A 15,264-nucleotide genomic window follows, 5' to 3' on the forward strand; every position below is an offset into this window, starting at 1 on the left:
CAGGAAAATACTTTCTATAAGAAAAATGCAGGTTTTACTTTAGCGTCTAGTGGCTACAGTGGTGAAAGGACCTTCCTTTGTCTTCACATTTCTGCAAATGCCTGCACATCTTTGACGTTCCCAGTATGAGAGGAAACACTGCGGGCAGGTTTAGGCCTAAGTCAGCATAATAGAGATGAATAAGGTGGAGCATGAGTGTGAGAGAACTGGAAGAAAAGCCAAAAGGGAGTGTTGTTGTGGAGGAATTGTGTAGCCAGAAGTTGATGGCAATATGGAGAGCAGGAAGAGCTCCAGTGCCACTCAAAGCAGCCCTCTTAATGGCCTGTGTGCCAGGACACTGCCAGGGCCATCTGCTCCCTGGGGAGCACAATCCATGGGTCTGCTGGGGTAGGGCCTGGCACCTCCCTGAGGACAGGGATGGGCCAAAATTGTGGAAGGTGGGCCCACAGGCGGGATGTGGGGAGCTGGAGACTGGCCTGCTGCGGTGCCACTGGGGCAGGGGCTGATGGCCCCCCAGGGGCTGACATGGGATCCTGGGCCATGAGCAGGGTGGGGGTGTTCCCAGCAGACTGGGCTAGGACAGCAAGGTCTGGTGGTGCCCTCAGAGCCTGACACCAATTTGGGAAGCCTTGGAGAAGGAGATCCTTCAGAAAGAGAGGTAGAGCCTGATACAGAGGCATTCAAGTGTCTATGAAAGCCATGAGCTGACAGGAGTGACTGTGACCTGTCAGAGATACAGTGGAAGCTCCAGAAAGAGGAAAAGGAAGAGTGAAGAAAGGGAATAAGCATGGGAGATGACATGGAACAACTATGAGGGTCCGGGAAGCAGAAATGGTGGCAGCAAAAAGGGCCTGTGCTTGGCCAGATGTCGGCAGGACTAAGGAGGAAGCCTGAGGTCAAGAGGGGGGAGTAGGGTTGGTGGGGCTGTGAAGGGACGGAGGGCAGCAGGGAAGGGGGAATGGAGTCAGTTGGCAGGAGGAGGGAAGAGGGACAAAGCAGGTGCCATGTGTGGTGTATAAGGCTATTCGAAAGAAAGGGGTTAGAACCTTATAATAGTGGTTAGCTAGAGGGCATTGCCTGCTGCTTGGGGTAGAAGAGGCAAACTCAGCAGCAGGCATGAAGAGAGTAGACTAGCGTTAAATACTGGTATATCGTGATCTTTCAGATCTATGCACAGATATTACATGGTCCTTTGGGATGGATAAAATGTTCTCTTTCTACTGAAATGTCCATTTTTAGCCCTGATAGGCCATTGAAAGCTCATCTTAAGAATTTACTGGTGTAGGGCTGATTATTTCCCATCTTATTGTGTAAGTTATGTAATTTCAGGGAAAATAAAATGCACCTGTGGCAACTTCAGCTGAGAAGCTTTCTTTTAAAACCATTGCAGCCTCTTGGAAATGTTTGACGTTTGGGATGAGAGAAGTAATCACATGTGATGGATTAAAAGGCACAGTGTGCATGATGGAATCAATGACACAGTAAAGGTGACTCCAGCCAGATTTAGGTTTAGAATTAACCAAATAGAACGTGCTACGTACACCACAAAACCAAGCTTCCTGGCCCCTTTTAACCTCACCCATAGATAGTCTGTGCTGATGGAGAATCTAGCCATAAACCAGCTTCCTCTGGAAGTCCTCAGCTTAAAATTAGCCTAGCACAAAACCTTTCTAGACGGTTTGCTTTTTAGCAGGATAAGTAATGCACCTTCTTGCTCACTAGCAACTGGACAGTAAAATGTGACTACATATTAGATTTGAACACATAGAGTAGCTCCCAGGACTGTTTTGGTGCTGAGCATGTTGTTAAGACACCTGCAAGGTAACTGTAATAGCAATAGCAATGACACTGATGTAAAAGTGGTGCATATGTAAATAAGTGAGTAGAATGTGGGGCACAGAGACATAAATGTTTGAAAAAAATGACACAAATTGGATGAAATGGTTTATGAAAAGGCATATTTTAGAGATGGTTCTATGGACAAACTTTCTCCAAGTTGGTTTTAGCTGCTGATTATCTTGTCCTGCCAAGCCAATGAGTGTGTGATTATAAAAAGGTAAGAGATTTTTAGCAAGTTTGCTTTTTCAGAGGTTACTGTGAATTTAGTAAAGATAAAAAATTAAACATCGTGATAGATTTCTATAATACAGCTGTACACAAATCCCTCCAATAACCTACATTCAGAGGTTTGAACCTAAAAGATGTCTAACTCATCATCCCTCAAACCCAGTTTGGCAGGCTTTGTAGGACCCAGATGTAAATCTAGCTCATCTCATTTGAACAAAGAGTATAAACAGTATAAAACTTATCCAGGAGCCCTGTCAGCCCAGGACCCCATCAGACCAAACCAAAATTAGTCCCGTGCCTCAGCTGAGTCAGTGCAAACCTCAGAGGTATCATTTTTGCCAGATCTGATCCTGTTCATCTGTACATGCCACCTGGGCCCTGACTCCAACCCTAACCATAGTTTCAGGGCTCAGACCTCAATCGGGCACGAGCTCTCAGGAAAACAATCGTCTCTGAAGCAGACCCATTTGATCACTTCCCAGAAATGCTTTTTGCTGCACAGATGAGGAACAAAATCACGCTCAGGTGCGTGCACACATCCAGGAAAGCCGGTCACATCACCTGGCACCCTGCTGAAGACTTTTGTAATGCAGTTCCTGGAAAAGGTCCCAGCTCTCTTGGGCTGCAGGTGAGCCTCCAGCCCATCTTTTCCTCCTATTGCCTTGTGTATACAGATCTCGAAGTTGCCAGTAGGTGGTGTAAAATATACAGACATTGCTTGCCAGGCTTCCCTTTCCATCCACTGAACAACATCTGTCTAATCTCGTATGCCTGTAGATCCATCCCCAGGCAGGCGTGTAGGGTTGAGAAGCCTGGGCTCTGTGTAGGTGGCAGTTTGCTCTAATGATGCAGCAGAACATACTGGCCCCCCGTGAGCACAAGATACTTCAGAATTTTATTTTAATGTGGAAATCCCCAAATATTCTTAGCTGAATTATTTTAACGCTAAGATGTGAAATATTTAACTTATGCTTCATGGAAATCAGGCTTGGTGCAATGTATTTCTTAAAATATTGCTGTGGAATTGAAAACTATGCAATTTCCATATTAAATTGTAAGAGGAAGACATAATGCTGACAATATTATGGAATTGCATTTGTCTCCAGACTTGCATATGTCTCCAGACTTACTGTATGAAGGAAACAGCAAGCTGCTTTCTTGCTTGGACCTTCAGTGAAGGGTGAGTTGTTAGGGAAAACATATATATTATATCAGACTCCACAGTTACATGACCTTCTGAATCAGTTGTCAGTTATCGGTGGTTTGTGTTTATGGTCTAAATATTGCAAATATCACTTTCAGAATTGTTCCTTCACTGTTTCAGCAAACTTTGCCTACTGCTTTTAGAACAATGGAAAATAGAAGGTGATGTATTTGAAATGGTGAACTACAGGCAAGAGTTAAAATGAGAAACACACAGCATTTATATGGAAACTTCTTTCTCTACTCGAAAGAGGGGGAAAAGTAATCAAAATGATAGATAGTAAATGCTGACCACAAAAACATGAATTACTTCTTAGAATCATAGAATTATTTCACTGCATTTTAATGAAAGAAAAAGCTACTGAAGAGGTTGATCATAAATAACATATTTCAATGAGTCCTGAGTCACAAAACGAAATGTGGAACATCTATTATTAGACCATTGATTTTTTTTTCATCAGATAAATTTAAAAAGTTAAATAAAACATGGCTGCACAAAAAATGGCACACCTAGCTTGATTTCCAAATTCCAATCTTAAACAATTGGAAAAGAAACTGAGGTTCAGGTGTTTAGTAGCTGTTATATTCACAGTGTGAAGCACGGGACATTTCAACCCACAGATGCCTAATTAAAGGGGCAAGAAAAATAACTATAACCAGGAAATGTCCTGTAAAATTAATCTCTATGTTATAAATAAAGATGCACCAGAGGAAATCTGAGACTAGGTCTTAACTTTCTGTCTAATGAGAAATAGATGGGACCTATAGGGAGTGAATTTTAGCTTTCCTATCTTGGGCAGCAATAAAGTAAAAAGATGTGACAGGCTGCTTTTGTTTATGAGGTTAAGCTGACAGTCATTTGCAGCTGTGTTCCTACTTACGGGAGAAGGCATGTTCTTGGAAACTCGTGGAAAACAGTTATACAAGAATGACCTGTATTAGATTAGATTTTCTGCTTTAGAGCAGCGTAAATTCAATATTCACCAGCTACCTGAACTTAATTCATGCTCATATGATTGGCCCCAACATGCAGAGTGAGAACCTTGATATGCAGTCTCACCGAACCAGAGTGCTCTGATTTTATTTAGTGAACGTCTCTTTCATCTTATATCAGACACAATGCCCTGTATATATCACTTTGATTCTAGCTAGTTGCTGTCATCACAAAGCAGCTCTTTTTTTACAGCAGAATTCCCTAGGCACACCAGACAAATTGGCTCACACAAAGCTGCTTCATGTGAATTTAACTGGATCACCGTGGTACGGACATCTCTATTTTTCCTGTGCATGAAACATATTCCCATTGATGGATATCTTTCCTGTTCCTTATCTATAGCTATATTTTAGTGTTTTGATTAGTCCAAATCTTCGTCTAGACTAGAACATTAGTCCCATAGCTATGCACACCTCTCTGTGAGATTTTGACTCTTAGATGACTCAAATAATGCATTGTTTTCCAAAGTCCCTCTAGCCTATCTAATGCCCTAGACATCTGCTAATTTTTCTCCCACAACTGAAGTAAGACACCACTAAACATGACAGGGGGTTAATTCATGTGAACATGTTCATAAAACAGCCCAGCAGAAGCTGTGAAAACAAAAGAAATTTAAGTTGAATTGTCACCATCCCTTGTAGATCAGGCTTCAACAGATGAGGCTGCTTTTGCTTAGAGCTCTAGCCCAAAATAATTAGTGGGCTGTGTTAATCTAAATGTTATGGTGGGTTGAACGTTGCTTTGTGTACAATGAATTATTCTTTGTCTTTCTTTCAAATGCTTTCAAATATCCATAGTTGTTCTCACAATCATGCTAGAAAATGAGTAATAGTTTCTGTTTTGAGACATCTAAGCCTTTTTAAAATGCCAAATTTCACGTAAAGTCATAATTTTACATATTCCTTTTTTTAAATCTTATTTTTCCAAATAAAATTAACTTAAAACCAAGCATTTCTGATCATAAGGAAAAGTATTTCTGATTTAAAGGAAGCTGCACTAGGATACATTTTTTAAAGTTACACGTGACCAGATTTTTGCTTATCAGAAAGGAATTAAGCACCAAAAGCAAACAAGCAGGAGTCCAGAAATTACAATCGCTAAAGCTAAGCATAACATAATGTTAACAGCTTCACATTCTATTCTGAATCAAGCTTCATATTCTATTCTGAACCGAGGGTCTTCAGTTTTCAGATGTTGTCTGTGCTACGCAAAATGAGCAGGATCATAAAAGAAGCGTGCTTCCAGAAAACGGTATATATAAAGTGGTAGATGTCAGAATTTAATATGATATATCTAATGCTTCCAGTGTTACGAAAAAGAAGGTTTGCCTTAAATGTTTTTAATCTGGATGGTACTGCGTAGTTGCTGACTGTGAACACATACTTCGATTACTTTATGTAGTTCTACCGACAAGTCAATGTGTGCCCTGTTACCTGAATGAGATGCTGCTTTAAGAAGGACACTTTATTTCTATTTCAAGATGCTTTCTGTCTCTGTAGGACTTTTTCCAGTACTGCCTGATATTGATTAACTGCATAAAAAGCTTTCCATGTACATGTTCTTGTATTGCGGTATAGTGCTCAGCAGTCTCTGTGGTCTCTTTATCCCTGTTAGTTTTTCCAAAGGACTCAGCATAGAAACAGCGTAGAAGTAAATCTACGTCCTTCAGTGTGACCCAGAGATAACAAGGCAGACGTTTTCTCCTGTCTCACTAAGGGAATACTGCAGAGGGGATGTTGAAAAATGCTTGCAACAGCTCTTATTGAAGCTTCCTGTTATTTATGGGTCTTCATTCCTGGTCATAATGTGCAGCACAGTTGAGAATCAAAAAAATTATTCACAAAGTGGCATGGATGGAATCTAGTAGCTTTTCACTAGTGCTGGAACAAATATTTTGTAGTAATTGGGGAACTAGAGCATATTATGTGGGGTCAGCATCGCAAGTGATCAGAGTCTCCTGTCCTCAGCGAACTGACACGTGATGCACACCTGAAGCATCTCTGAACTTCCTATCCAACACCAGGCAGGCCAAATAAAGAGAGAGCTGCCTCTGCTTGGTAGACCTTGCTCTGTTACCCAGGCCATTGTCAAGGAAATTAGGTTTGCTAGCTTAGGATGAAAGAACATGATTTAAATAGACACTGGAAATGGAGAAGTGCCATACACCTTTCCTTTATTGACTGAGGGAAAAATGCAGATAAATATATGTGTGCTTGCATTCATTGTGTGTGGAGCACTAAATAAAGCACACGAACACTGGAGACTCATAGATCAGTATGGTGTGATTTCTTTACTGAATCGAATGGACTCCATCATTGTCCCATTTCTCTGCATTTGCTTCCTGCAAGAGGAAGTTCTTAACTTAGGATTCAGCAAGACTGGGCATAGGAGGGATGTTTCAGCTCTAAAGGGCTGCAAATATGCTGCTGCATCTATTTCATGCTAGAATTTTTGCAATGGAAAATATTAATATAATAATTCTGTTAATAATGCTGTTTTCAGCAATTTGTTCTTTCTCAGTGAACTGCATATGTATGGTTTGGAGTTGTATATTTTAGTTATTCCTAAACTCTCCCAAGTTTTTATGTGTTTTCAGAACTAAGATTAAGTATCTTTATACAAATCAAATTAGCCATTTGGCTAATTTTGAAATTTTGCCTTGGTGTCATTAGGGCACAACAAAGACATGAAGATGGGGAAAAATTATGTTTCCGAGTACTGAACCACACAGTTTGGATTTGGACCATTTGGGAAAAACAGAGCCACTGTGAAGCTCTTCTGGGCTGGCTACAAAAATTAAAAATACATCTGGTCTTCTCACGTAGCTAATATGCTGAAAAGAATAGCAATGTTTGTCACTGCTGTAGTGATTTTCATCTTGAATCATCTGTATGGACGTTAAGTAATTAATTCCAATTACAATGAGATTAAATTAATATCATCTTCCTTCTGGCACTAGGCAAACTGAGGCCCACGTCTAGCGTTCCCCACTCTCCCCGTTTTCTGTTCAGGCCTCTCTGAGTTAGCTCAGATTGCTTGCTAAAGTCATCCTTCCTTAAAGATCAAGGTGTTGCAAGATCAATACCAGATTATGTTCTTTGCTATTAGCCTGAGCAGCTTTTTCTATTTCCCAGAATTTACTAATGTGCCGTTGTATAGAGGTCATCCCTCTGCTGAATTGCTGAATAATCCAGCAGGGTGCAGGGCCGAGTTCCCTCTCCAGAAGCAGAGAGCCAAAAGTAAAAGTCACTTTTAGGATACAGCTGAGAAGACTTTGTTCATTTGCATCACCTCTACATGAAAAATATTTGCAAATTGGAGAATATTAAGTGAGGAGCAACAAAGGGGATTAGAGGGCTGAGGAGACTGATGTAGGCAGTAGAATAAAAGAAATAATACCGTAAACAGTTTTTTGAGGTTTTCTGATTTTAAAAAATGTGGGGGGGGTTGTTTTTTTTTTTTTTTTTAAATGCATGTTGCAATGGCCAACAGATGAGCTGGAAACAAGTTCTGGCAGATGTTGCTCTTTGTTATTCCATTTTAACTCAGGTGCCTTCAGCCAAGAAATAAAATCTAGGTCTTATTCACTGACACTGCAACAACTCACAGGTTTTATCAGTAGTAGCTGCGCAGAAATCAAGAGCAGTTATGATTACGTTGCATGTTTAAAAGTTGGGCCAATTTCCTTTTTCTGTCTTATTAGAAATACATATATTAAAAAAAAATCCATGTAAATAAATATTAAAAGTCTCTCCACATAACAGCCTACAAGTATTTAGAAGGTATACACAAAGAAGTTATGGGAACTTTTACAAATTAGATAATTTCATTTAAGCTCATAATTTTCCCACATGCTTGAAAAACCCCACATTATGAATGGAGAGAGCAGAACTTCAAGGCTGGAATCTACATTCATTGTTTACAGCTACTATTCACATAGCTGCCAACCTCGTGTGACAGAAATGACCCAAGGCACTGCCATCCCTTTTGTCCTTGTACTATCATTTTAGGTAGGAAATTGCCAAGTAGGACACTTGTGTAGATTATGTAATTTTGTCCCAGTCATAAATAGGACAAACACAGTAGTCCCTTTTAAAACACTCTTCATGATGACTTTTTTCATCTGTGTCGTACTATCTGGGGAGCCACTTGCTTTCATTGTTCATTGGGTCTTTTTTTTTACTTTTTCTCCAAAATTTTTGTGTTTCTTCTTTGTGCCCCTTAAGGTCTTTTAAATTTATATAGATTTATGATTGAATGAAATCTAGACCTCCAAAACAAAGCATTACGCTTTATTATGAAAACAGTTTCATTCCAGGGACCCCACCATTCTGCATTATTAAGTGTTGCATTGCCTCGGTGTTTTTGCTTTTCTTGCAAGAAGGGCTTTAATCCCTGAAGCAGAATCAAACCTAATATTAGAAATAGTGTGGTGAGCAGGACTAGGCATGTGATTGTCCTCCTCTGCTCAGCATTGGTGAGGCCACACTTCGAGTATTGTGTTCAGTTTTGGGCCCCTCACTATAGGAGGGACATTGAGGTACTGGAGCGTGTCCAGAGGAGGGCAGCAAAGCTGGTGAGGGGTCTAGAGCACAAGTGTTATGAGGAGCGGCTGAGGGAACTGGGGTTGTTAAGCCTGGAGAAAAGGAGGCTGAGGGGACACCTGATGGCTCTCTACAGCTACCTGAAAGGAGGTTGTACTGAGGTGGGGGTCGGTCTCTTCTCCCAAGTTACAGGCAATGGAACAAGAGGAGATGGCCTCATGTTGCGCCAGGGGAGGTTTAGATTGGATATTAGAAAAAGTTTCTTGACTGAAAGGGTTGCCAAGCAATGGAACAGGCTGCCCAGGGAAGTGGTTAAGTCCCCATCCCTGGAAGTATTTAAAAGACGTATAGATGTGGTGTTTAGGGACATGGTTAAGTGGTGACTTGGCAGTGCTAGGTTAATGGTTGGACTTGATGATCTTAAAGGTCTCTTCCAGCCAAAATGATTCTATGATTCTATTCTATGATTCTAACATGTCACGTCTCAGCCATGTTCATTTGACTTCTGCTTCGCCTTGCCTTTTGCTTTACCTGTCTTTGTGCATTTGCAGCATGGCTTGATGCCCCCTGTGTCTTCTTCCTGCCAGGGCTTTGCCTGCCACTCAGGGCAGGGAGCAGTGGGGAGGACACAGCCTGAGCTGCAGCTGGATGTAGGAAGAACCCCCAGGATGGCACATGCTTCAGCTGCTGCAGCTGCCCCCGCCATCCCACAGCCCAGGATCTAACCCAATATACACGTTGTGCACACTGGGAGAAAATAAGTTTGCATTTTGAAGCAAAAATTGTGCGTCTCTCACAAAGCCCAGCCTACGTGGCCTTGCAGTCATTCCTGTCTGTTTCTTGTGGGCAAATACACTTCAGTGTAGACATCATGTCCCAGTGCAGCCTTTCAGTATTGTGCCCACAGGTGGTTTTTCTCTCTTGTTGCAGGGTTTTGTAGTTGATGAACATGCAGCCATGCAAGCTCGATGGGAAGAGGCATCTAGAGAAACAATCAAGAAGACAACCAAGCCATGTCCCAGCTGCAATATTCCAGTAGAAAAAAATGGTAAATTTATTATTGATCTCATACTTAAAAGTCATTTTACAACATAAATGTAGGGATGTGCACACGTACATTTATTCCAGGAGAGGGAGAGCACACAGAGCTTGAATCTTCCCTCCGTCACTTTATCTGAATTATCTTGAAATCACGAAAACTTAATGCCTTAGTTCTAAAGTCACTAATTAAGCCTCATGAAATGCCAGGACATTTTATAGACAGGGAAAATGAGGCACAGAAAGACACTGGATGTAGCATTCATATGACTGAATGTTCAGCTAGTTGTCTAGATTTTCCATTGTCACTGGAAAAAAACAGACATTTGTAGGGCAAAACTCATCTTAGGATGAAACAGAACATGTGTTTAATGTAGGCCAGAAGAATCGCACCTAAAAGTGGGCTGTGGAAAATTAATCCTGCTGTAGATGTCTACACCATATATAGCTGAATTTAGATGAGGTTGATCTCAACCCAGTGACATGCCCACAGCAGAAGAGCAAGTCAGGGGAAGAAACATAAGTCCAGACAAACTGGTTGCTCTAATCAATGCTTACCATGTAGGAAGAAAAGTAATCTGCTGGCACTGGGGTGGTTAAAATGGGGAACAGGAACAGTAAATAGGCTATACCCTATAGGTTCGTGCTGTTCCAAGGTTTAATTGTATTTATGTTAATTAACCAAAATATATCAAAATGATTGCCTAAATATTACATGAATATTAAGTATAGAGGATGCTTCTCAGTTTTGTGGCATCACTTATTCCCATCGGATGCTGAAAAGACCAGATAAGACACTGTAAACTGCAAGAAGAGAACACTTCAAACAGTGATACCGCAGAAATATTACTGAGGAAGAAATAGGACAAAATCCTGAAATCTGGGATTTGATGAAAGAAAAGAAGGCAGTTGGCAGATGGAAAGTGGGAGACTTCTTCAAGCACAAGAAGCAGAAGGAAAGAAAGCATGAATTCAAGAGTGGGAAGGTGAGACAAGATTTGGCAAAGTGTAGAAAGCAAGGTGGGCAGCAGAAGAGACATCACAGAGGGGTAGGTCAAAAAAATTATTTACAGACTTGTAAAACAGGCTGGAAACCAGAAGTTTGAACTGGATTAGAAATAGACAAAGAATAATCATGATTATTCATACTTAACAGTTTGTGCATAGCCAAATAATAAAAAAAAAACCAACTGCTGGCCAGGCTTGAAGCAGTGCTAGGACTTTTACTTTCTCTTAGACTCTGCTACAGAATCTTTACTGTTAAATTACAGGCAGTTGTCACTTGTCACAAACAGGATATCTCTATATGACACCATTTACACAACTCCCACTAATGTTTAGGGAAGTTGATTGTAAAAATCCCCAATGTATCTAAAAGGAAATAAAGGCCACTATACTTTTTATCTTTGAAAGAAAATATTTATTGAAAGTGGATAATAAGTAGGAAAAGACCTTTCCTTGCTTATAGGAAAGACCTTTCCATGCTTATAGCATGTTCTGACCCATGTCAGAACAGTGAGTTGTAATGCAAAATGCCAAAGCCCCAGCAGCAGGATAGAAATGTTTCAACACATTGTAACTGGCTGATTGCGCTGCCATTCAGAGGGACTTCAGCAGGCTGGGAAGTGAGAGAAACCTCATGAAGTTCAACAAGGGGAAATGCACCAGTACAGGATGGGGGCCAGCCTGATGGAAAGGACCTCAATGTCCTGGTGCACTGCAAGTTGGACATGAGCTAGCAACATGCCCTTGCAGCAAAGGTGGTAAACAGCATCCTGGGCTGCATTAGGAAGAGCATCATCAGCAGGTTGAGGGAGATGATCCTTCCCTTCTGCTCAGCACTGATGAGACACATCTAGAGTGGCGGGTCCAGTTCTGGGCTTCCCTGTAGAAGAGGGAAGTGGACTGGAGCAAGTCCAGTGGAGGGCTACGAAGATGATAACAGTACTGCATAAATAAACACCTGATGGGGGGAGCTAAGAAGACAGAGCCAAACTCTTCCCAGTGGTGCCCACTGAAGGAACAGAAGGCAGTGAGCACAAACTGAAACACGGGAAACCCCGTTTAAACATAATGAAACACTTTTTACCGTGTGGGTGTTGAAGACTCAAGCAGGTTGCCCAGAAAGAGATTGTAGGATACATTCAAAACCCAACTGGACACAACCTTGAGCACCCTACTTTAGATGACCCTGCTTTGAGCAGCGGGGTTTGGACTGGATGATCTCCAAAGGTACCTTCCCACCTCAGTGATTCTGTGATTCTGCGAATTAAGGCGTGAAGCTTAAAAAGTGCAGCGCTTGCTTTCTTTTCTGGTCATGGGTACTGCACATGGCAGCTTCTAGGCTGACATTTGTAAACTGAAAGGAGCACTTCACTTCTGCCTAAGTATAGCTGATGTCAAGAGGCTGACAACTGTACACTGAAGTCTGCCAACAGTCCTCAGTCAGGAGGAGTACACTGACTCCACACGAGAGTAATTCTGCCTTCCCTCCCCAAATGCTTCTGTGAACACTGTCTTTTACAAGGGAGAGTGACAATGCCGTAACGTTTCTGTAATAGCCTATATTTCTCTATGTCAATAACTTTTCTATAATAGCCTGTATAGCTATAGGCATTGTAGAATACTTCTGTATGCCAATAACTTTTCTGTAGTAGCTGAAGTGAAAGAGCAAAACAATTTCCCACAGCTCAGTTCCCAGTCTGAGCGAGTTTAAACACACATCCACATCTCTCAGAGGACTGCTGTACTCACAAAGCTGTAGGCCACATTGCCTGAGGCACTCTCCACTCTGACTGCTGCTCTCAGCTGCCGTGTAGCAGAGAATAACAAGATTTATGCAGCTTAGCAGGTAGAGCGCACGTTTGACAGAGGGTGCCTATTGGGGTTTGTGTCCTGGGCCTGGACTGAGGTGCATTTTACCCAGTGATGGCTTAATACAAATCGTAAGAGAGGACTGGATCTAAACCTTACGTAAAGTATAAGATGGAGGCTGGCTATTGGTACGCTTACGCTTAAATACGATAAAAATATCTGGCAAATTGCATCTCTTACACAAAGATGTATACTGACAAATAGACCTTGCCATCACAGCTAGTTTTCTCTCTCTGTCAGCTGAAGTAGACAGGCCTGTTTTAACAAACCAGTTCTTGTGTCTCCTGCTGTTTTTACCTTCTGAGAATCATTCTGGAGTGGCATTTATAAAAAAGGTAATGCAAAGGTAACAGGTCGTACAGTAGGGAACACACACTCCGTGTACCTCCTATCACCGTCTGGAGTCAAACCAAGATGACATTTCAGCGTTTCTTCATACTGCGTGCTTTTCTTTCAGTTTTAATTATACAAGAGATCTCTTTGTGTGGTAAGCAACATAATTTCCATTTGAAGTGTATTTCTGTAATGTCCTTTGACAATGTTAATGCTTTATATATTACAAAATAAACATTTGATCAAGGTTGTGAGCAGAGAGATTAAAGCTGCTCTCACAGTATGGGCAAGTAAGAAACCCAATACACAGGAAACATTGATGCGATCAAAAGACTGCTTCAGATACTAAGAAGGTCAAATCAACTTAAATTACTAATGTCATTTTGATATAATCAGCAGTCAGCCACCAAAGTCTGTATCTCCTGATTTATTCTCTTTGCAAATCTCAGTTGTTGAATCCAAATTAAAAAAAAAGAATTCAATTTTGTTCATCTTCTGGCTCACAGCTGGACTAGGGTAGAGTATCCTTGAGCAGACATCTCCATGACTGCTTCGAGAGGCCACAGACTGTCCTCTCTTTTTCCTATCCCTAGCACAGTCTCTTCTAATTTCCTCATACTCCTGCAGTCCCTCAAGTGAGACCAGTACCTTACACCCCAATAAGAGAGGGAGTAGCAGGTTTTGGAAAGCCCAGGAAAAATATTCTTCAGGTTTGTACTTCTCTTTTAATAAGTATTCTATTTAGTTAGTAAATGAATGCCTAAGAAAGTTGATTTTAACACTGTTAATTGTGGATTAACATCTCTAAGTGTTTGCCAAGTACCGAAGCCATTCTGTTGTGTTTTGCAGGTGGCTGCATGCACATGAAATGTCCTCGCCCTCAGTGCAGATTTGAGTGGTGCTGGAACTGTGGCCTGGAGTGGAACAGGACCTGCATGGGAGATCACTGGTTTGACTAGGGGGCTGAGGCCAGCCCGTGGTGCTGCTGAAGCTTGTTTCCATCTGGGTCAAATTCTGAACTCCTTGCTTAAACAAAATTCCCCGTGGTTTCAGGGACACGGAGTTCCGAAGTTGGCCCGGTTTGTTGGGTTTTGCTTTCTTGCATATGCAGTCATACCAAAATCACATTGGAGTTATGCCAAGGGGTTTAAATCCACTAAGTAAAAAGAGTAATTGTTTTAATGGACAGACCGGCTCATTGTGGTACAAAGAAGGGTAAATTCCACCTTCCTGAACTTGTGCAGTCTGTCAGCACAGAGAGCAGACAGGGTTATCATGAGGAACTTTGACAGTTATAGTCAGGAACCCGTAACTCTTGCAAGAGAAAGCAGCCTGCATATGTGTGGGTGAGTGCGCGAGCGTCAAGGGGGTGGAAGATATTCCCTGCATCCGCTGTTTTTTCTTTGACCACTCCTTTGCTCATTCAGCACAATTTTTGATTTTGAGGCAGTATTTCTTAACAGCTTTTTTGGCAGAGGGAAGACTGTGGCTCTTCAGTGTTTTCTCAGGGTTCCTTCCTAACAGGCTTCCTGTGGGGGTCTTGCTTTCAAACCAAATTCTCGTAGAAACATCCAGCTTTATGCCATATTTACGCTTGTGCATTTGTAACATACAACACGAAACCCGCCTATGTACTCATTATAGACCTTACCACTGGAAGATTAGCTAAGGATGCAGTTTCAGCTCTGTTTCAACCGTTCAGCAGTTTCAACCGTGACTGTTGTTGCAGTGGTGACTGGATCCGATTAAGCGTTGTGCAAGCTAGACTCCCAGGGCTTCGTTTTTCTTGTGCTTACAGCAATACTTCGGGCATGGCAAAGGGAGGCAGGAGGAGACTTCTCAGGGGTTTTCTCTATCATCATTCTCCTAAATTGAATTAGAATACGGGCATATTTCTGAAAATGCATTCACAGCTCAAACAGTGTGGGGCAGAAGGACATCTTTCATTTTACAGTGTTAACACAGTAAGTAAAGCTTACTAGCATTTCCAGACCTGAACAGTCTTACTGTTTGGTGTGCTTTACATTGCTGTCTTATTCGGAAATGAAATGGGTACTGACCATAAGCAACATGCCATGTAAGGATTTGCACAATTCAGGTTTGGGACAAAACGCACAATAAATAAAGTGGTCAAAATTTGAAACTTTCTTTCTTTCTTCATTTCAATACAAAGTAAGTGAGTACAAAGATGTTGGGTGGGTCATGCATTTC

At 41.5% G+C, this 15,264-nt stretch overlaps 1 protein-coding gene across 1 annotated transcript in view; it reads left to right on the forward strand.

The window, feature by feature from the left end:
* PRKN (parkin RBR E3 ubiquitin protein ligase) overlaps nucleotides 1–14,054 on the forward strand; it is a gene marked incomplete at its 5' end in the record, with an annotated part of 803,812 nt that extends 789,758 nt beyond the window's left edge. Inside the window, 2 exon segments of the mRNA XM_082480710.1 lie at nucleotides 9,739–9,856; nucleotides 13,903–14,054. Of these exon segments, the coding sequence (XP_082336836.1) occupies nucleotides 9,739–9,856; nucleotides 13,903–14,012 (228 nt within the window). The 3' untranslated portion in view covers nucleotides 14,013–14,054.
* Between the last annotated feature and the right edge of the window lie 1,210 nt (nucleotides 14,055–15,264).

The sequence above is a fragment of the Vanellus vanellus genome (genome assembly GCF_965231255.1).
Source record: "Vanellus vanellus genome assembly, chromosome: 3".
Classification (NCBI taxonomy): Eukaryota; Metazoa; Chordata; class Aves; order Charadriiformes; family Charadriidae; genus Vanellus; species Vanellus vanellus.